General features: G+C 40.3%; 1 protein-coding gene across 2 annotated transcripts in view; it reads right to left on the bottom strand.

Annotated features, from left to right (window-relative positions):
* The window catches only part of TFCP2 (transcription factor CP2), a 53346-nt gene that overhangs the window by 6612 nt on the left and 24689 nt on the right, over positions 1 to 22045 (bottom strand). For both annotated transcript variants that reach the window (XM_089480704.1, XM_089480712.1), the window contains 12 exons: positions 20212 to 20363; positions 19606 to 19682; positions 17666 to 17771; positions 15043 to 15149; positions 13718 to 13870; positions 10637 to 10747; positions 9179 to 9267; positions 8181 to 8229; positions 7573 to 7666; positions 6411 to 6501; positions 2166 to 2269; positions 272 to 414 (listed from right to left, as the gene is read on the bottom strand). In XM_089480704.1, the coding sequence (XP_089336830.1) occupies positions 272 to 414; positions 2166 to 2269; positions 6411 to 6501; positions 7573 to 7666; positions 8181 to 8229; positions 9179 to 9267; positions 10637 to 10747; positions 13718 to 13870; positions 15043 to 15149; positions 17666 to 17771; positions 19606 to 19682; positions 20212 to 20363 (1276 nt within the window). The remainder of the gene's footprint in view (positions 1 to 271; positions 415 to 2165; positions 2270 to 6410; positions 6502 to 7572; positions 7667 to 8180; positions 8230 to 9178; positions 9268 to 10636; positions 10748 to 13717; positions 13871 to 15042; positions 15150 to 17665; positions 17772 to 19605; positions 19683 to 20211; positions 20364 to 22045) is intronic.

Genomic DNA, 22045 nt, shown 5'->3' with positions numbered 1-22045 from the left:
GCAATAGATTACAACACCCAGAATTCTTGACTATTGACTATTCTGTCTTGTGTTAATGATAGCTGTAATCCAAAACACATCAAGTTAGGAAAGGCTAATCTAACCAAAGTTCCATTGATTGTAATGGATATCTTCTAAGTATGAACTGAGCACAGTTAGTAACTGTCAGATCATGTTGATGTACATTTTTTGTAGTTTTAAGAGATCAAATTAAGCTTTGATCTCATAAATGTATTTTTACCCTTTCTACAGACCATCAGGGCACTCTTACCTCATCACTTATAAGTACATGTATCCCTGTAGGCCCTTGTTTGTAGATCTGACTTATCTGTTGAGCAGAAATGCTGAAAAGTTGGGCAATTTTCTCTGTCAACTCCACAGCAGTCAACTCCTCTAAGTAGATGGCATGGTATACTGCAGAAAAAAAATAGTTAACGAAGCGCAGATCTCTAGGATGACCATAAGCGATACGACTGCGGGGGGCGGGGGTGTGAGTAGAAGGGGAGCAAAAAATAAAATAAAAATACAACAAGCAGCTCAGTAAATCCTGGAGAGGAACCTGGAGCTGAAAATGCAAGACTTAAAAGCACCTCATCTTAAACTGCAATATATATAGAAGAATGCTTGTTGTTGTTGTCATTGTTGTGTGCTTGCAAGTCATTTCTGACTTATGTCAACCCTAAGGTTGAGAGAAGATATGACTTGCCCCAAGTCACACAGTGGCTTTCCATGGCTGATTGGGTATTTGAACCTTGCCTCTTAGAATCCCAGTCCAACACCACACTAGCTCTCTGAGAAATGTAATACTCCTTTTATTGACAGTTCTAAACACCTCATTCACCTGAGATTCTGAAGCAATCAGAAGCAGATTTAGCTTTGCAGCACTGCTCAAAAAGATAAAAAACAAATGCACAAGATGGTATAGCCACTAAATGCTTCCTTGAATACATCTTATAACTACTAGTAGATTCTGTAGTCTCTAAGATATGAATATTTCCACAGACTTTAAAAACTGTCAAGTGAACACTACTTAATCAAAGACTGTCACTCAAAAAGACATTTTCTAATTGTATTTCTAAGAGTTTTAATCAGCATCTAAGCCTGCATTAATTTATACATGAATTTAAAAAATAGATCTAGAGAAAAAAGTATTTAGATTATGCATGGATTTTTCCACAGTGAGTACTATCTCAGAACAGACATTTTTTTCTTGCAAGAGAGAGAAAAAGTGGAATGCCTCATTTAGGATGATGCCTATATCCTGTAGATTTACAAGTACTTTCATTGAAGGGATTTTTTAAAAAAGAATGTGCCACCAGACCAATTAGTGTTACCCTAAAAATGGTTTTATTTACTGAAATCTATTGGAATCAGTTAAACAGTTGTTTCAGGAGCCATTACAGCATTTCTTAGAACCATTTCATGTTTTTTTGCACCAGGGTACAGTTAGGGAACCTCAGTCTTCTGAGACTGAATCCTGTCTCGACTCTCACTTGCATTTCCCCCCCTATTCTAGAAAGTTAAAATGCCTTCATGCCAGGCTTAATTATTGGTAAGAACTCTCATTTAAAATATGCTATTTCCTCCACCACTGACACTGGAATATGGTCTTCAAGAGCTTCATTTGGCAAGGACATAAAAGATAACTTTCTCACTGACTGCTTTCAGGATATGGAACTCCCTCTCATGAGGGGTTTGGTTGGTTCCCTCTGTTCTTTTTCTGCCACAAGGCAAAGGCCGTTTTATTTACACAGGCTTTCAGCTGTTAACTGGCTGTTACAGAAAGGTCTTTTAATTGGGTGTGCTGTACTTGTAGGATTGCTATAAGTTGTGCATTTAAATACCTGAAGGGATGTGATATTCAGGAGGGAGCTAACAGCTGTACATTATTTTAACTCTATTTCATTTTTGACTCTAAAGGTAAAAATATAAATAAAATAAATTGAACTAGATAAATATGTTCTCTCAAAGTGATTTTGACCTGTGGGTTGAAAAGTTCCCCATACCTGCATTAAGCTAACTGGATGATGAAGCGCCAAATGCATTATGCTACCTTGAAGAGATTGTCCCATTACAAGAGACTAGTGTTCCATTAGAGTGGGGGGAACAGTGAAGGATTGAGAGAGAGGGAAAGAGAAGAGACTCTACTTTCCTGAAGCCCTTACCAAAGAAAGTACTATTTGCTGCATCCCCATCTTCATGCTTCTGCTGGTCCCTCAACTGCTGTGACTCTTGACAAACATAGATGGTCAGCCTTGGCCGTACCATCCTGTGAAGGAAGGAAGATGTCAGGATTCCAGAGTTATTAGCAAGGAACATACTTCACAACTGAGCTTAGCCAATTTGTACTTTCAGAGAAGAACATGGCAAAATCCTTCCTAGGACTGTTTCTCTTTAAAGAGCTGTAGGAAGGACTATGCATTTGAATACTCCCAACCACAAGGCTAGACATAAATAACCAGATGTTTTCCATTCAATTCTATTGTCCCCCTCCCCTACCTTGGAACAACATAATTGGTGTAAAGGAAGTTTTTAAATCAAATAGATAGCAACCTATTTAGCAGTTCACTATATATTCAACAGTTTGGAGGTATTGAGTAAACAAACTCATCAAAACACATTAATTTACACTTCTAAATCAAGAATAATTTTAACTTTCATCCAGCACTTCAGCTAAAATTTTTGGCTCACTCTTACCATCAGGCATACAAAATATAACACTTGAGGTCTTATCGGTTTGCTTCCCTTCCCTAAAGAAATTCAAAATCTTTTTTTAAAAAATTATTTATGGGCCTTTCCCGCCTCTTTGCAAGGATACTTCTACAGTGCAGCCCCTTCCAGCACTGCTGGGGTGTGATAATGTGAGAAGTTCTGAGTAGAAGCCTAGCACACTCCATGGCACAACTGTTCTGTTTCCAGGGTAGCCATGCAAAGATTATTTGTAAATGGGCCACGGCTCATAGCTTTACTCCAGCAGTGCAGGAAGGATGCAAAGATTCTTCCTATGTGGGCCAGGCCTCCTAGTTCTACTCCCAACAGCACAGGCCTCCTAGTTTTACTCCAGCAGTGCGGGAGGTGCAGTACAATACAGTGTAGTGGCTCTAGCACAACTACAAAAAACATAAGCAGTGGGGCAAAGGACCATCAAAAACCCATTAAAGGGTGGGGAAATTGGGGGGGGGGGCTTTAAAGGAATGCTTTCATCACTACTGTTGCATTGTTCCTCATCTCTCCAGAATCACAGGTGCACCATTTTCTCCACATGTATTTCAGATAGTAAGTCACACATGCAAAGAGCACCTGCATTTCACACTATGTGTGCTGATGCAGCTAAACTCTGTGAAGAGGATGAGAGAAGTGGTGTGGAAGGGTGGCTGACAAAAGAAGAATGGGAGTGCTGAACTGGGGTGCTGAGAATGATATGCTTGTGCAGGTAATGCCCTATTAGATACAAGGACAAAAAGAGAAAAACATAGAATGCAGAGGGCAAAACAAAAAGTGGGGATAAGGGTCGAGGGTGCTAATCCACAGTAGTGAACAAGTGTGGGGAGAGAAAAAGAAAGAGTTAATAGATAGAAGGGTTCACAAAGATGTGGTTATGCAGTAGAGAAAATGGATCATAAGGGGAGCTAACTGAGAATTCCTAGAGCACCAAAGGTGGTTCAATGACACAACTGTAGTTGTGAACTTCTCTGGGTTAATAGAAATGTGAAAATGGCTCTTGAGAGTGCTTTAAATTGTGCTTTAGGTGCTGTTATTAAAATGGGTCGTTCTCAGTGCATTTTATGTAGTACAGTGTGTCCCCGTTATACACAGGCGCACTTTATGCAGACTTGAGCATATGCGCTCAAGCCGCGGGGAGCGCATGGGGCGGTGCATCCCATTCAAATGAATGGGGTGCGCGCCCGTGGTGCCCCGCATGCTCCCACACTGCCACGCACGAGCCCCATTCAAATGAATGGGGCTTGAGCATAGGCGGAATTCGCCTTACGCGGGGGGTCCAAAACGGATCCCCCGCGTAAGGCAAGGGCCCACTGTATTACCAAGATGGCTGAATGTGTAAAGTGTAACGTTTTATTTTGCATCATTTACGATGCTACAAACAAGAAAAGGCATTTGTAAGCTTTAGGTTTGTTTGGTTTTTTTTTAATGCTTGCAATCTTCAACCTGCATTCTAAAATAGTACATTGCTGGGAATAATGTGCCCTGATATTTCACCTGATGATGGAATCACCACTGTTAATTCTAAAACTGTGAAGCTAGCACCTACTTTTAATTGTTAACAAAAATGCTCAACAAGCTTTTGTTTGCACTTCTGGGTAGGCTATAAACTTCTATTTTACTTGTGGAGAATAGAGAATGAGATAAATGAATGGGCAAAGCTGTTTTGTTCATAAATTCTTAGCTCATCTAGCCCAGTGTAATTTATTTCAACTGACAGCAGCTTCTCAAGGTCCCCAGCAGCCTTCTGCCTCTGTTCTGCAACTCAAGAGACATTAACTAGAGATACAGAGGGACCTTTGCATCCACAGGGGATCTGTTCTGAACGCCCCCCCCCCCCCCCGTGGATACTAAAATCCATGGATGCTCAAGTGCTGTTGTCCTTAATGGCGGCATGTGCACATGGCTGCGCCACCACTGGTGACAACAGGGGCTGTCACAAATGGCAGTATGGCCAGGGGAACGCACCGCCATTGGGCACAATAGGGGCTTGCTGTCCACGGAGGCTTAAATATCAAGGTCCCACAGTACTATAGACTATGTCTTGCACATATGTTATCTTCCAACTGAACTTTGAACCCTTTCCAAAACACAGGAAAATCATCCATCTATGTAAGTGCTTGCAAAACTATAGTGGGAATTCTGCAGACCTTTAGACATTCCTCAATTAGATTTTTATATTGTATGTATTTTACTACTGCTGTAAGCCACCTTGATCCTGTAGGAGAGGCGGGTTACATTATTATTATCATCATTACAACTCCCAGCACTTGGACTAGTGGCTGAGGTTGATGGGACCAGATGTGCAAGAGCATCTGGTGGGTCACACGTTCTCTGCTCCTTCTATAAAAGCAATCTCAAGGATCAAGTGCTCCTCCTTGGCTGAAGACGCTTTATTTTGCAATCTTTACATGTTTTTCTGAATGACAAATATAAACTACTAGCATCTCAGTGTTTTCCAGATTTCCAGTTTACTATTAGAGTTTCACCCTGCAAGTCCTCCCAACTCCCATATGTATAACTGTTTCATGTTAGCACCATGAAACAAGCAGACAGAAAAGAAAAGTACTGACTGGGTTTAAAGAAAATGATGGTGTACTTGGCAAAGGGATAGGAAGGAGTTTCATGGCCAACATTATCAAGTAACAACGCTAGACTGGTTTGCTACTGAGGATCTCTGTGAAGCTTTAAACATGGGTTCATTTTCCCATTTTTGGGGTGACTCACTCTCCCTAGAGCACTTCCTAATCTTTCTCCAACCACTGAACTCTACTTCCTCTTGCTTCTCCATACCCTTACTGCCCCTTTTCTACTCCTTGTAATTTTCCATTCCTCCCTTTGTTTTCTGTGCTTTCCCTTAACATCCCCATCTCTGTAGTTTGGCAAATGGCAGTAGAAAATATTTAATCAGTTAATGTCAGGGGAAAGGCCGGGGGGAAAGCACTGCCTCCACCCCTCATTTTTCTTCTTTGAGCCTTGTCTGTATGGCATAAATCAGGTTTCTAGCAAGGGTCAGGAGGACCCAGAGCACTTACCCCCGCCCTCACAGCACTATCTCAGCCATCAAAATTGGTACATTAACTCACTGGTATGGTTTTGTATTAGCACAGACTCTTGCTGACCCTTGTTAGAAGCCTGACTCTTGTTCATCTGGTACCAGTCAGTATTCATACTTTTTCACTAGGGGACTAGGTAACAATTCAAGAAATTTCAGTTTGCTTAAGTAGTCTCTTAATGAAATCCAAAGGTTCTAGTGGGATCAAAAACAGACAGTTACAGGTTAAGTTTCACAAAGAATGGTTACAGAAACTATGAAGCAAGCTCTCTTTAATGAAGAAACTAAAAGGGTCTTCTCATTTGCCCATACCAAACCAATTTCTAGAATGAAAGAAAACATGTTTCTAATTTCTAGCCCTATCCAATGATCTGAAGTATGAGTTTCAGATTTCTAGAATGCAAGTATCAGTGTTCTCCCTCAATACATCCCATCTTATTACAGGATCTCCTACTATGGAAAAGGTTCTCTTTCTTCTTTTTCACTAAAGCCTTAGATATGTCAGCGATTTTTCAAGTACCAAAAAATAAATATGAAACAGAATAACACTAGGGAAGTAGGAATCTTATTTTCATTTACCATCTGGCACATAAAACCCAATCCACCATTTAAACCTAGTCTGAATAATACACACCGCCCCTTCAATGCATTGAAGAGTCTGATGCCATCTGCAGGGCCACAGATCTGTATGACATCTTCTCTGGTCAATTTCAGTAAATCTGCCCCTAGGATTTTTAAAATAAGGTAAATAAGGGAAAGAACAAAGATCTGTTTCAATAGGACAATTGCCATGCTTCACACAAAAAATAATTCTACAGTGGGCCCTTGCTTTATGCAGGGGATGCGTTCTGGAATCCCCCCCCCCCCCGTGTAAAGCAAAATGTGCGTATACTTGAGCCCCATTATATCCATTGGAGTTGTGCTTGGCCCGCAGCCGCGCGCACACCATTCACAAGCCCTATTAGATATAACTGGGCTCACACACGTTGTGCATTCTCCCCTTTCCCAGGCGGCTTCAGCATTAGCTGAAAGCGGCCTATAATGAGCCCGCATGTGGCACGGGCTCACTGTACATAAATAGTGTCTCATGAAGAGGAAAGGAACCTCTGAAATTCTGGTGGCACTCCAGTTTCCAATAGCCGCCCCTGCCCCCCATTAGCATGGCTGATGGTCATGAATGATGGGAACTACAGACCAATGATATATGAAAGGCCTCATGTTCCTACCCCTGGGGTCTATCTGAATTTCACATTTGGAGACACCAGATGCCAACCCTGCAAAAAAGGAGACAAACAGCTAGCCTAGGAGGCTTCCCTACTGCTGTTTATACATCACTCAAATAATTGAGATGGAGGAGTAAAGAGATTCTGACCCCTTACCTGTGTTTAGGAGGGTATTGGGGGGAGGGGGAGGAAGAATGATTTGGCTATACAGGTGAGAATTAAGACGGTAGAAATTGTGGGTTTCCCTAAGGGCTCTTTACCTTTCCTCCATAATTTAAGCACTGATTTTCAAGTCCTTCTATAGAGATTGTGGCAAATCTGAGATGCAACAAGAGGAGCAGATTCACTGCAGAAAGCTGTTCCTAAGTCATTGTGGGGGGGGGTGAACCACAGGGCATAGAGCTTTGCCAGACTCAGATGGTTGATCCTGAAAAGATTTCTGGGAGGCTCAGGGAGTGGAGGATGGTGATGGCAGAAATACATTGCCAGAGTGGGTGACAAGGATGTTGAGGAATCAAGCTGCTAAGGCCTTCCTTTTGATAAAGCAGAGCAGGATGAGGTTTTTGCTCCTACCTGAGAAGTTTGTGAAAAGCCGTGAGAAAGTTGAGAAGCGATTCCGGTGCAGCCACTGCTGAGCTTCCTGAGGTGTAGAAGTTGGTAGGAGGTTCTATATGAGAAAGAAATTGGGTTGCTACTGTAACAAGAGAAATGATGACTACATAAGGTCCAGATAAATGCTGGGTGTTATATTTTCAAAAATGGGAAAACAGCTCCTGTGTGGTTCCCCATTCCATCCTCCCAAGTGTAACAATAAAGCTTAGGAGCCGAGTTAAAGTGGTCTGGAACCTCTTCCTCTGCTTCGTCTTAAAATACTTGACCAATGCAGGTTTTATGGTTCCTGTTTTGTTTAAAATGTTCTCTCTTCCCACACTCTAATTACTATCTAGCTTGATGAAGAGTTCTGAAGATTGCTCATGATTGTGTGACATTATGGTTAGTCCTAATAACGTTATTATTCTGAAGTGGATTTAGGTACGTAGGCCAGTTACAAGAATCACCACATGTGACCTTCTGAAACCACATCAGTCAGAAGTTCACTTTGATAAACTAGTTCAGGGACAATCCAACAGTAAGGATGGGAAAGGAAGGGAATGAAACATTAAATACTAAATAGGACTTACATCTGTAATTGGAGCAGGAGGTTCAGGCTGATGATTTGGAGACCCATTTCTAGTATCAGAAAGAGAAAGGAGAAGGAAGCAGTGAAGATCTGCTTCTCTATGTTTGTCAAGAAATTTGAAGGAATTTTCTTGCATATGTTGTCACAGGGCTTGTACAGATATGGCACAGGCTCACCCCTCTATTCCCCCTTCAGCCCTTCCTTTGAACATCAGTTCTCCTACTGGCCTTAACAGCAATCAAAGCTGATGTCATTACACACCTTACCTCCTGACCTGCTACTAAGAGAGAAGCCGAGTTAGTATTAACAAAGGTTAAGGGCAATAGTGCTCTAATCCTTTATCACGACTTGTTGATTTTTGATTTTCAGAGTTGGAGGGGTTCTTATAGGTCATTAATTCCAACCCTGTGGTCACCAGGCAAACAGAATGTCGTTTTGTACTGGAGGGAAGGGGAGGAGTGGGAAACAGGGGGTAATTAAATTCTGCTCATGCTTCCACAGAGGGAGTACACACAGAGGCGGAAAAAACAGCATTTCTTCTCTCTGTCCACATCTTTGTAGGAGATAAGAGCCAGCTCTTTTAAAAGGTGCAGTGGCCTTGGTTTCTGCTGGGGTTTGGTTCCAGGCCTCCCCATGGTTACCAAAATTCATGGATGCTCAAGTCTGCATTATATATATGGCATAGTAAAATGTTGTCCCTTAAACAAAATGGCAAGGCATGCTTTTTGGTATTTATTTTTTTAATATTTTCAAGACATTGATGGTTGACTTTGTGGATGCAGAATCGATGGATACAGAGGGCCAACCGTGCAAGAAAATGTCAGCAATTTGTTCTACAACTTTGCATGACAGGATACTATAGCTGCAAATACACCGACAAAAAGATGAGAGAGGAAACTAGCCAATAGTGAGAAGAAAAAACTCCCACTAAACTTGGTCAGATATGACTTGACAACCCTGTCAATGGGGAATACCTTTACCTTTTTTATCTAGACTTACCCTTCACTGATAGAGAAACTGCTGTGCGAACTGCTAAAGCCAGGGGATGGCACATTATTGACATAAGTGATTTCGGGCCATGGAGAACACTGGAAGGAAAAAAAATAATTGTGAACTACTTGGACACACACCACAGTGCTTCTGAAGCAAAAGGATCCTTCCACTGAAGGAAACAGATTCTGTGAATTTCCTATATGAAGTGCATATTCCGTGTTTCGATGATCACCAACCTCTATGCTTGTGGAGAATCATTTGAAAGCATATAGGAGATGCCTGGAGGGAAATGGTTTAGAGCTAGAATGAGAATGAAATACATATTCCAACAGTGAAGGAGAATGGATCTGTCTGTGTAGGAGATTGGTGCTCCATTCCTCTTCCATGCTCTTAGCTATCAAATAAACTTAGATCTCAGTATATTTTCACTTCTACTTTTTCTGCTCTATATCATGATAAACAGAAAAGAACACATCTAATTTTGTCTGACCAAAATTACACATATTTCTTTAAAGCATTATTGCTTATTCTAGGCTGGGCCACAGAATGCATATAAACATGGGCCAAAGCTGTAATTTCTTGCATGCTACAGGAAACAAGGTTGTTTCTGAAAATTAGTCTAACATCAAAGTCCTCTCCTCAACTTCAATCACTCTCAACTCGGGGAGATTTCAGGAAGAGTAACCCAACTGAATGGTTCTTTTGTTTTTATCAAGATGGTACACCCAGGCTATGACATTTGGAAGCATCAACTTTTGTGCTAGAGTCACATGTCAGATAGGATAGTTGAAGAATGATGAAAGGATGAATTTTTCCCATCCTTTTCAATTCATCGCGGCAGCATGAGTGGCATATAGATTCTAACTGGATAGTGAGTCCAGCCTGATTAAAAGCTTATCAGTGTGGGGCTCCAACCCATTTCTCACGTTTTGGAATGCTGACATTTAGGAGTGTGACATTTTCACATCAGGGAGTGATGGCCTGGCAGACTGTTGCAATGGAAAGCAAATGCTGCATGCACAGATGCCAGAAACACTGTTGAAACAGGACACTGAGCACAAGCAAACCTTCATGAGCGAGTGGATTTTTGAGGGAGAGTTTAACATGTGCACAGTACTACTGTTATACAAGAGTTGAGTGTATAGAATTAGCAATGGTAGCTATTTCCACGTACAAAAATGATACTCTTTTATCATTTGGCCCTAGGTCCAAGTCTTGAGATTCTACTTGCTGAACAATACTGGCTGTAAACAACAGAGGTGCCCTTCACAGTGGTCAGGCAATTCTAATTCATTTTTTTTAAACAGGAGCAGCATCTTGGTGAAAATGTTATAATCCTGGTTGCTAGGGAAACATTAGCTAGCACATTACTTGCAGTCAAGATCTCCTCCCCCCTCAACCTCTTTTAAAAAGTATTTTGTTCAAACAAAACATCCTGGATACCATGATACATATATGCCTTACCTCTGTAAGAATTGTAGTCTCATAGGAAGGCTGATACTTTTCCTTCTCATGAGGAGTTCGCTTCTCCATCTTCTCTCTGTCTGTCTTTTGTTTCCTATCAGCTCCTTTGGGCTGGAAACCATACACTTCAGTTAAATTAATGCATGGAATACAGGAAGTCAAAACTCCACAGAAATTATGCCTCAGTTGATAAGGGTTGCATACTATGAATACTAAGAATACTATGAAAACTGGCAAAAATAAGGAGGGAGCTGTAAAACCCCTGAGGTTATGGATCAGTCTCAAGCTTGCTTCCAACTGCTGTATTTAAAGGACATGAGGAAATAATGACAAAAAAATTGATGTCCCAGGCTCATTCAAGGCACTACTTTTCAAGTAGTAGCCAAGTGAGCTGATAATATTAGGGTAGAACACACATGTACATGGACACACAAGCACTTCCTCCTATAAGGATTCTAGGACTTCAGATTGGAAAGTTTCCTTTTTCATGGGGTCACCCCAGCTGTTTAACCTCTTCTCTAAAGCAGCCTATCAGGCTGACTCCTGATGAGTCTTTCAGAGACTATTCAAGGCCACTCTCTTTTGCAAGGCCTCTAAAGGGTTTCCTTAAGTCATTAGACATGTCTTCATTTGAGATTTAAAGCAGAATTAATTTTGTTAGAGGCTGGTGTTTTGCTTTTGCTTTTCTTTTAGAGTTTAGGAAGTTTTTTTAAAAGTCCTTGGCAGATTTTGTTGTTGTTGTGTGCCTGAACTGACTCAGACACAGGTAACAGAAGGGTACCAGGGGAGGCAGAAGAATGAATTCTGCATTCTTTCTTATATTAAAGGGAGGAAGGGAAGCATTTCCGAGGATCTTGGTTAGGGCATCAGACTGGTCAGAGAACCCTTAGGGGACAAGTGAACTGGGAGTGGCACCTACCTTCCTTATAGGGTTTTTCAAAGGTCATTCTGGAAATTAATTAAAACATGAAAAACCTGTTCCACTGCCCCTCTTGCCCGCTGCAGTCTCATGCTGAAACCCTTTAGATTTTTATCTAGGCAAGTGCTTTGGAATCTGTCCCAATACCTAGAAGCAAACCTGCTCACCTTGGACAGGGGGTATGCACATAAGCCTGCATTCTCAATATCTAAACAGGCATTAATACTGTTCAGGGAGTCACAAAGATAAACTAGAATGATGAACTACAGCAGACAATTCGTTTAAACCCTGATCTGCCCAGATACACAAAGAAGTCAGGTTTGAATGTGTAGGACAGGCTATCTTCAGATAATATTCTTCCCAGATGAGCGTCAACATCAGAACTGAGCTTAAATAGGAGAGATGTCTTGATGGTGGGTCGAGAATCAGAAGGTGCAAAATGGTAAGTGATGGGGTTTGGGGTTCACATTCCCTCACCTGCCTATAAAGTTTGCTCTAAAACTCAACCCCCTCAACTGCAACATGGGTATGAATCACTCAGATCTATATTTAGAGAACACATCATATCTACCCATCATATCCACTACTGTCATATCTACCATGGTCCCCAGATATTATATTCTGAATTGGACTCAAGCCATCACATCAGCCCAACTTACCATTTTTCATTTTAAAAATGTCATGTTCTCTTGAAAGGAATAATCCCACATTGTATGCAAGCTTTATCTTAATTGCACACATGTGCTGGCCAATTTTGCAAAGAATAGGTCAGAACTGCTGTATAGGTACATACCCCCCCCCAATCATTCCTGATTGGCTTTTTTCATTAACACCAGTGATTAAACAAACCAGGATCTCACCAACAAGAAAAGGTTTAGCACTGCATCCAAACCATAGCCTGTCACTTTCGAACAAGCCAGGAACCAGAAACCAAGTACAAACCTGGGCTTCAGATTCTGGCTTTTTAGGGAAGTGATAAACCAGGAGTCCTAGTTCAAATGTATCACTAAGCTTCTGCCTCCTAATGAGTTCTGGGTTTCTTCAGCTGCTCCCACTTGGATTCCTTTGGTGGCAGTTGTACATGATCATGCTATTCATGAATGACAACCCAGGACCACAGTCATTCAGGTTCATTATTACATGACAATATGGCCACAAGGATCTTGGAATGTAAGATAACTGGATATTGTGAGAGAGAAGATACAGATAGGTGATGGCAAATGTTCTCCTGCCTTTGCAGTGACTTTCAGCTTCTTCTGGAGTAAATTTTTTCTAGAGATTTGCTCACCTAGTGAGCTTGGCCCAAAATATTTAAAATATTTATGCAATTTCCCAAGCATATATCCCAAACTGAGCAGTGTTGGCTCCAAAAATAGCTAGTGCAGTGCTACATAAGGTGGTGATCCTTGGACTGGTGCCAGTCTAAGAGCCATTGGCTGTTGGTCCACGGAATGTTTCCAGGAAAGAAACAGTTGCTGCCAATGGGCACAAATATAGGTACTGGTGCCTGACATATTAGAGGGGGACACTGTCGTCCCCCCCCGCCCCAAGAAGCACTAGTCTAGAAAGTCAATGTTCACATATTTTATGGAACAACAATGCAAAAAATGACTTTAAGGTTTGCAATTATCCCTGACATTCTGCATATATAAATTACATTTTAGGCATGACAGTGTACTCCAGTTCCCCAAAATGCTTTTTTGCCATGCTTAGAATAAATACAACATACAGCCAATGTTTATCACTAGCAGCTAAATCTTAATACTATCCTTAAGGGTCTAGACCAGTGGTTCTCAATCTTCCTAATGCAACGACCCTTTAATACAGTTCCTCATGTTGTGGTGACTCCCAACCAGAAAATAATTTTTGTCTTGGTTCCTAAGACCATCGCAAATATGTGTTTTCCTATGGTCTTTGGCAACCCCTGTGAAAGGGCCGTTCGACTCCCAAAGGAGTCATGACCCACAGGTTGAGAACCACTGGTCTAGACAGAACAGAAAAAGCAGAGACAAGGTTATTTTCATATGCAATGAGCTTAAGTGCTACTACATTTTCAACATTAAAGTTCTGAGACATCACGGTTATTGAAATGTTTCAGGAAACAGTTGATTTGCTTTTCAAACTATCTTAAATGCATCAGGTCTGCTGAAGCATAGATATACCTTGAAGACTTTGATCTGGCAGCTGGCAGAATGCAGGTGCTCTGTGTATTCTCCATTCTCATTCTCTTTAAATGTGTCAATCTGAACTCTGAATGGCACACCCTTTTCTCCTCCATGTTTCCTCATAGTGAATTCTGTACTAATGCAGTGTACCTGCAAAGAGATAGCCAAAATGCAAGAGAAAGGCTTGTTGCTCATAAAATGAAGGTGTGTAACAGAGTAACATTTTTCTCAACAAGGTTTAAGAACAGATATCAGATGGGCTTAGGACTATTTGCTGCAGCAAGCAGAGATCATAAACATGTAAAGATTATACCCTACTGTTGGCATAAGACTCAGAGTAGTTTTTCTCTCATCATGTTATAGGAACAATATTAGTATCACAACTAGAAAAATGACACAATGTTTTTATTTTCTCAATCTATTATATTTCAATGTACCTGAGATCTAAAGAGGAATAAGTACTATGTACCTACACACACATAAAAGTAAACATGGTAAGCATTGTCCCAATTCTTATTAGCAATAACTGTTAAAAACCAGTAAGGTGGATTACAGGTTGTGAAACACCAGAATCCAGAGAAAACCTAAGGTGCCACTTGTTTTTCTAATTTTGTCCAAAGTCTGCGTTAACTCCTGGTAATCTCTCAGCAAGAGGTATATGCTGCAAAGCACATCCAGCATGTTTCTGATTTGAGGACTGGTGAAGATGTAATCTTTTCCTGACCTATTAAAGGGAGTGGGAGCATACAGGAAGGCTACACAGAAAATTAAGCAAATTTTAAAGAAATATCCAAATTAAAAATAAATGAGTGGTCCTTCAGCACTCTGGTCTGCAGAGTTGGAATATTATATGGCACCTGGATTTCAAGTGTGTCAATTAAGGTACAGGAGAAGAAAGCAGGGAAGAGATCACAGCTGCTCCAATAACATTGTTCTTAGTTAGCACCTCTCAGATTCCAAACGCCACTGCTTTAAGGTGACAATTGGTCAAGCTTACTGTTCAGTGTTTGCTACCCATTGCTGATATAATACATGCACAGTCTCAGAACATACTATTTTTATGGGAAGATAATGTATAGATTTATCTTTAAAATTATCAAAAAGATTTTACAACATTCCACACTTGGTGGGGAAAAGGCCCAGATTTGTAAGTACAGTACTGCATCTGGTCCCTTAGCTTGACCCACTGTTATAATGTGTTCCTCAAGACTTTTACAAAACTAAGATTTGGCTGCCAAGCTGGAAAACATTTCACATCTCTGCTACAGGACCTAGCACAGAGGGGAAAGTTGAGAAGCACTTGCTTTATATTCTTGTTTTACCTGTATAAATACAGAAGTCCTCTTTGAAGGATCCCAAAGAAACTCTACAGTGTTTAGCTGTGTTGGGTTTGCCCTGGGATCTATTATCCCCACCGACATTGGAATATCTGCAGAAGACAGAAACAGCACACCCTTTAGAACAAAGTAGGAAATGTGTGGTTAAGTCTGCTTGGGGATTGATGCAGCAACTAAGTCCAGAGGAGCAAAAATTTTACAATATAGGTTGAAGACTCACTTGCTGAAGCTAAAGAGGTTTGGGGCTGTTTGAGATCTAGAAAGGGATCCACCTGTAAATATAGGCTTGAAACCAACCCCATGTCTTCCAAGTTTCCATGACAGAGGGCAGCACATACTGTAAATGAAGTAATTAAGGTACCAGACACAACACTAATGAAACAATTAGCAATACCGTGAATGGTTCATAAAAAGTAAATGCAGGCATAGCAAGCTTCAACTCTTTGCCACCACAGTGTATTAAAACTGCTGTGAGAGACAAAGTGTTAACCCATTCACACCTCTGATTTTATTTTATATTTATTTATTTATTTATTGGATTTTGAGAGCCATTTATGGAACTGCTAATTGCAGGAATGACATCTTGTCTAGTTTGATTATCTGACCTTGTGTAAACTGCTTCCAGATTAATTTGCTTCCAGATTAATTTGACTGTTTCTTCTTTGCATGAAAATATGCACAATTATGCACCTAAAGGTGTAGTTCTCTGACCTCTATAAATTAATCATTTAATAACTTTGATATGGGGAAAAATGAATACGGAGGATTAAAACTATACGTCCCAAACACTTCAATTGTAAGCATGGATTTACAACCGCCAGCTACACATGTGTATACATATATTCATTCAAAATGCAGAACAAAGAATAATTTAGAATAAAATCATAATATTACTTCCTTTCAGCATAGTAGTTAAGTCTTGCCAGTATTAGTATACTGTTATACATTATTCCATGCTTGTCATTGTTGTTGTTGTTGCAGCATGTTTTTAAGTTGTTTTGGACTTATGGCAAACCTAAAGTAAACTTGTCATGGGGTTCTTGGCAAAATTTGTTTAGAGGAGATTTGTCTTTGCCTTCCTCTGCGGGTGAGAGAATATGACTTGTCCAAGGTCACCCAGTGGGTTTCCATGGTTCAGTGGGGATTCAAACCCTGGTCTCCAGAAGAGTCATAATCCAGCACTCAAACTACTCCACCATGCTGGCTCTCTTTCTTGTTACTTATATTTTATCCTAGCAATTCCCCACCTCCAGCATTAAGATTGTATCAAGCTGTGCCAACATAATTCAAGCCTATAGGTATAAGAAAAGATTGGTGTTGTTGTTTTTTCAAATACGAGCTGAGACCTGGCATGTCCAATTCCATATTTGTGTAGCATATAAAAACCCATCATAACTTACATCAATGAAAAATTAGTAGGAAAAAAATACTGAATATACTCATGTATAAATCTAGAAATTAGGTTAAAAAATTGACCCCCAAAACCTGAGCTGACTTATGCAAGGGTCAATGTAAGTACTGTACTTTTAATCTGCCCTGGAAGCAACGATCCCCTTATATTCTCTCATCCATCCAGCCTTTAGTATGAGTACAAATAGTTATGCCTGCTGGAATTTTGTAACTTCTTCAGCATTGTTTTCCTTTGCTGCATCCTTTACATTCTTCATTACGTGCCCCTAAATTTTACCCTCAACTTATCCAAGGGTCATATCAAAATCCTTAATTTTGGATGATTTTTTTTCTGTCCTGTCAAGTGAAAAAAGGACATCTTCAACAATATAATTATATGCAATATGATTTTTAAAACTAGTACAAAAGAAGGCAAGATTGACAAAAGCTGCATCACACTAAAAACCTTACAGAGGCCTGGAGGGTGGCAAGGGTTTTTTTAATATTCAAAAGTGCAATCTTGGTCATGTCTGCTCAGATGTAAGCACTGCTGAATTCAATGAGACTTAGCCTTAGGTAAAGTAGTATAGGATTGCAGGCAAGATTGCATTACACATGAATGCACACAGAATCCAATTTAAGACAATGGACCCACCAATTTCTTCCCCCTGTAGAACCAGCAGGTCTCAAGTGATTCAAAGTATACAATACAGAAGGGACAAAAATGCTTTCTAACTCACCCACTTGCCTGCACTATTGATTCCAAGTGACAATGAATCCCAAACAGAGTGCTGGTGTGCTGCAGAATGTGTTTATAGAGCATGCAGCTCAACATGGTCCATGCAAGTGAACTAAGGCATATTTACAAAGGGGGGGGGGGGGGGAGAGCACACATGGCATCTGATTTGTAGAGAACAACTGCTTTCCAGCCTCGCAAAAAGGGCAACAGATTGAAACCATCCCAAGAGCATTTTATTAAGTTAAAAATTCCATTGCCTAAATCCAATCACTTGTGTCACCTAGAACAGAATTACTATCTGTAGGACCTATGCCAGTGTTGACTTACCATTCAACAATGAATTCAACACTCCAGCTCCAGTTGGGGCCAGCAATAGGATTTAGGTCCAGGCCTCTTGTGGTAGTCCCCAGCAAACTCCTCAAAGGCACTTTACAAAAAGTTACCAAATCCAACAATCTCAGATTTGCATACGTCACTCACCAATATCCAGTATCCTGTCCCCTGGCCTGTTCCACCTCCAGCCTTCCAGCTGTTGATGTTCTGTATACTGAAGCCGCCGATCATGGAACACCACTCTAAATATACTCTAGGTACAGTAAGATTTTCTGATTGGTTACAATGCATATTCTGAGACTTAGTTCATTTAGATGAGGATGTGGAATTTTTGGTTCCAGAGACGCACCCTTACTTGATCTATCTACATTGACACTGAGGGATTGTGTGAAGCATGCTTATTTTCACATAGTACTGTACAGGCAAGTCACATTCAAATTCTACTCATTGTCAGAGGGACGTAAGTCTAATACTCATTGCCATGCACATGAAACCAAAAGAGAAGCAGGCCAACTCCATTGGACCTAGCCCAGAGTGGGATGAGGAGCCTTCCTTCAGCCCACCCACTTTAATCCAGCCTCAGAGGGGGAGAGAGGCAGGCCAGCTCTATCAGGCCTAGCCCAAGTAAGATGAAGAGCCCTCCCTCCAGCCCATCCACCATCATCCAGATGGGGGAGAGAGGCAGGACAGCTTCATCGGGCCTAGCCCAAAGTAAGAAGAAAAGCCCTCCCTCCAGCCCAACTGGCATGACCATGGCCCCAGAGAGAGAGAGAATAACAATGAACTCGATTCCTTCCCCACCACCATTCCCTTCTCCTTTTGTTTCAATGTCTTTTTAGATTATAAGTCTGAGGACAGGGAACTGTCTAATTTTTATATATATATATATATATATATATATATATATATATATATATATAAAAAAGTAAGCTGCTCTGAGATCCTTTGTGGCTGAAGAGCAGGGTATAAATACTCCAAATAAATAAATAAATAAATAAATGTTGCAAGAGAAATGCAGGAAGGCTTCAAGTTAAAGAGCTACTTCATACATGAATGTACATCACTTGATCCAACTATGGTACATTATATTTGCCAGGCTAAACTGTGTTAATAGATTCCACTGAAAATTCTTGGACCAATCTAATAGTCCTACTTGTGGCATACAAGCAGCAATTTCCAACCGGAGAGACAAGTTGCCACTCAATCTTGTAATCATCAAAAAATGATGTGAGTCATCCTCAAGATAAGTGGAAATCCTGAAAGCACAAATTTTGGATGTGTCTTGTACAATGCTAATCACCAACTCCCAAAACAAAAAGGAAAGGCTTCTTGTAAGGCAATGCATTTATCTGGAGCTTTCCTTATTAACAAGACATCTATGTTTTCTAAACACTCTTGAACCTAAAGAGAAGCTACCATAGTGAAGCCTCATTCTCCATCTGAGTAGAAAACATATTTTGAAATATACAAGGGGGAAAAAGCAGTCTCAGCAGGGTTTTTTTTTTAAAGCAAAGTGGGAGAAAGAAGCTGGGGAAACTAGCTGGCATTTCTAGACTAAACATCACTAACAGAGGAGTATAGAAATGATAGCAAGCCATGCCCTACCTTGCTTCCTACTTGGTTTGCCTTTGGTCCAAAAACTTGAGAGATGCTAATTTGATCTAAATTGAGCTGTTTTTTGGCCACTGAGCAACTCAGAAAACCCAGCTCTTTAATCTGGCATATTTTATCCCACTGAGTAGATAGATCTACATGCTTCAGATGCATTTATTAGCCAACCATTAAATTTGTTTGCCATTACACTGCAGATCAAGCCCTGCAGATCGAACTTGTCAGCAGCAATCCATCCTTCAGAAGCACTGCCCTCTTACTCACTAGTGACCTCTAACTAACTTGTTGGATCCTTCTTTCTCTGGTTTTCCCTCAATGGATTATCATCCTAATACTACAGATGTCTGTAGCAGCTGCCCCATTTTAGAATTAGAAGGATCAATGGCACCAGTTGTATGACTCTTACTTGTTTGTGGAAATCTGTTCAAACTGTACCATCCACTAGGATGGGAGAAGACAGATGACTGTGCACTCACCTTGACAAGCTTTCCATTTAGCTCAGGCAATTCTCCCATTTTCCTGTTGTCCAGCATTCTGATTTCATAAGACTGGCCTGATGAAGAAAATGTCACCAAATGATGATGATGATGATGATGATGATGATGATGATGATGATACTGATGGTAAATGAATCCAGTATTCATCTATTTAAAGTCTAACGTAATGCCAAAAAGCACATGGAATTGGTTGATAATCCCCTTAATAAGTGTTACACACTCTTCCTAATTCCTGGAACACTTTCAGAGGTGAGGGCAAAAAGGGGCATTTGGGGATAAGAGAATGAGTGGGTGTTCACATATTCATTTATAGAGTCTTTTAAATCTGCACTTTTAAAAAATTGAAACTTATTAAACCAGGAGCCACTTAGGGACTGGTCTAGTCACTTCCACTACTTTCAAGTTTTCACTGTATGGCAGTACATAAATTATTTCAATTAAACAAACAATCTGGACTTCGGCTCATTTTTTCTCTACCCCCACCTGCAGTCACTAATCCAGATTTAGATATTCCAGTGATATGCACCCACAGCTAGAAAATATGCTCTCCCCACCCAACATTCAGGCCACAGAAATGCAGCTTACCTTGATTGAGATAGGTGAGTGTTTCATCATGGAGTTTCACGGCAGGGGAAGTGGCAGCACACAGCACATATTGGAAAGGCAGGATTTTGTTCTCATTGTCAGGAGGCAAGTTTGATTCTTCTTGCTTAAAGATGGGCAGGGCAAGGACATCACTACAAGACAAATGTGTAAGCAGAACAATGGTTTTAATTAGTCATAGTCTTAATTTTTATTTTGTATAGTTAGCTTCAGTGTGTACCTGTATTTAACAAGCTAACAAATCCATACAGCACTTCAGGGTATTAAAACAAGACTGTATTGCCATATTTTCCTGAACAAAAGTAGAGAATGGAGGACAATGATATATGCCCAGTCCTCAATCTAGATAGAACAATTCCCCATCTGCAATCATTACAGGAGGCATTTGACCAAGCCCCATGGACTTTGTCTGTTCATTAAAATATTTATGTTCCAGCTTTTATGAGAAGCTCTCAGGGCAGCCTATAATAAAATCGATTTAGAACAATAAATAATTGAAAACATTTAAAATATTAAAAATATATTATATAGTTTCCCAATCCCACTTGTATTTTCTATGCCATGCTACTGCTTTGAACCTTTTTGAATTTCTGGGCAGGAAAACTATGGTGGCGGCAGCTCTTTGGCACTTCCTTCAAAAGAGCACTAAAAGGAATTGGGCTTTAAAGGATGTGAATAAGAATTTGTGTATGTTTGACAGCTTTTCTTGGTTAAAATCAGGTTTGTTAACTTAAAGGCTATAATCACTGCTAACAAAGTCATCATTTTCTTTCTTTGCTCTTTCACCCTTTTTGATACATGTGTATTTTCTTAGTCCCACCTGTGTCTGGTCATTTACCTCCCACTTTCCACAATCACCATTTAGGGTACTTCCCTCCCCATGCATCCAAACTCATACCTCCACGAATTTTGTAAGTTCTTTGGCATCATTTTCCTTTGCTTCAACTTTTACATCCTTTGTTACATGCTCCTAAGGTTTTACTTTTACTCTTAACTTATCCATGGGTCATATCAAAATCCATAATTTTAGCCAAAAATACACCCTCAACTTATATATGAGGTCAACTTATAGTGAGTATATACAGTAAATGTTTGAAAGAGTGGCTTTTCTTCCTAATACTAATCATAAAAGCTGTTTAGATTTGAAAGCAAGCATAAAAATTGCTGACCGATAGCTCTGTCGGTGTAAACAGGCAAACTAATTTACATCTTGACAACTCAGGTCAACTTATCCATTGTTTTCATAACCCTTATCTACCTAGAAAGCTCTTTAGAAGCTTGAGAAACTAAACTCCTGCCCTCATACAACTACTAATCTACAGCATTATCATATTATTGGTTATTCTTCCCGCTTCCAGAATAGTCTTTTGGAAAAAGGGTATGTGATGTGAAGGCAGAGATTTGCAAAGAATCCCAAAACTTCAAAGGGAAGATAGTTCTGAGTCATCACATCTCTTATGCAATTTCTAGGGCACTCCCCTACTCAATGGAAATTAAACTGATGGTTCCAACCCACTCCAGAGATTAACATGGAGATGTACAACAGGGGGAAGATCATCAGGAAAAGACCAATCTTCCCTCTATAGGATTTATCTTCTATGAACATGCTGTACTTCAGATCTACACCGTCCTCAGAAAGGTCCCTCCAGCTAGATGAATCACACCTAAACCACTTATTCAATTTGCATGCTATTTAAACTTTGAAGTGACCATACCCACCTATGTTCTTATTCTAGATAATTCTTTCTCAACTGTAGGAAATAGAAATATGAGTCAGGCCATCAAATCCCCAATAGAGAACTGTACAGTGCCTCAT

The sequence above is a fragment of the Sceloporus occidentalis genome, unplaced genomic scaffold, assembly GCF_023333645.1.
Source record: "Sceloporus occidentalis isolate IW3139 unplaced genomic scaffold, rSceOcc1.0.p SCAF_1, whole genome shotgun sequence".
NCBI lineage: Eukaryota > Metazoa > Chordata > Lepidosauria > Squamata > Phrynosomatidae > Sceloporus > Sceloporus occidentalis.
Note: the sequence above shows the minus strand (reverse complement) of the source record. Positions and strands in the feature narration are given on the sequence as shown.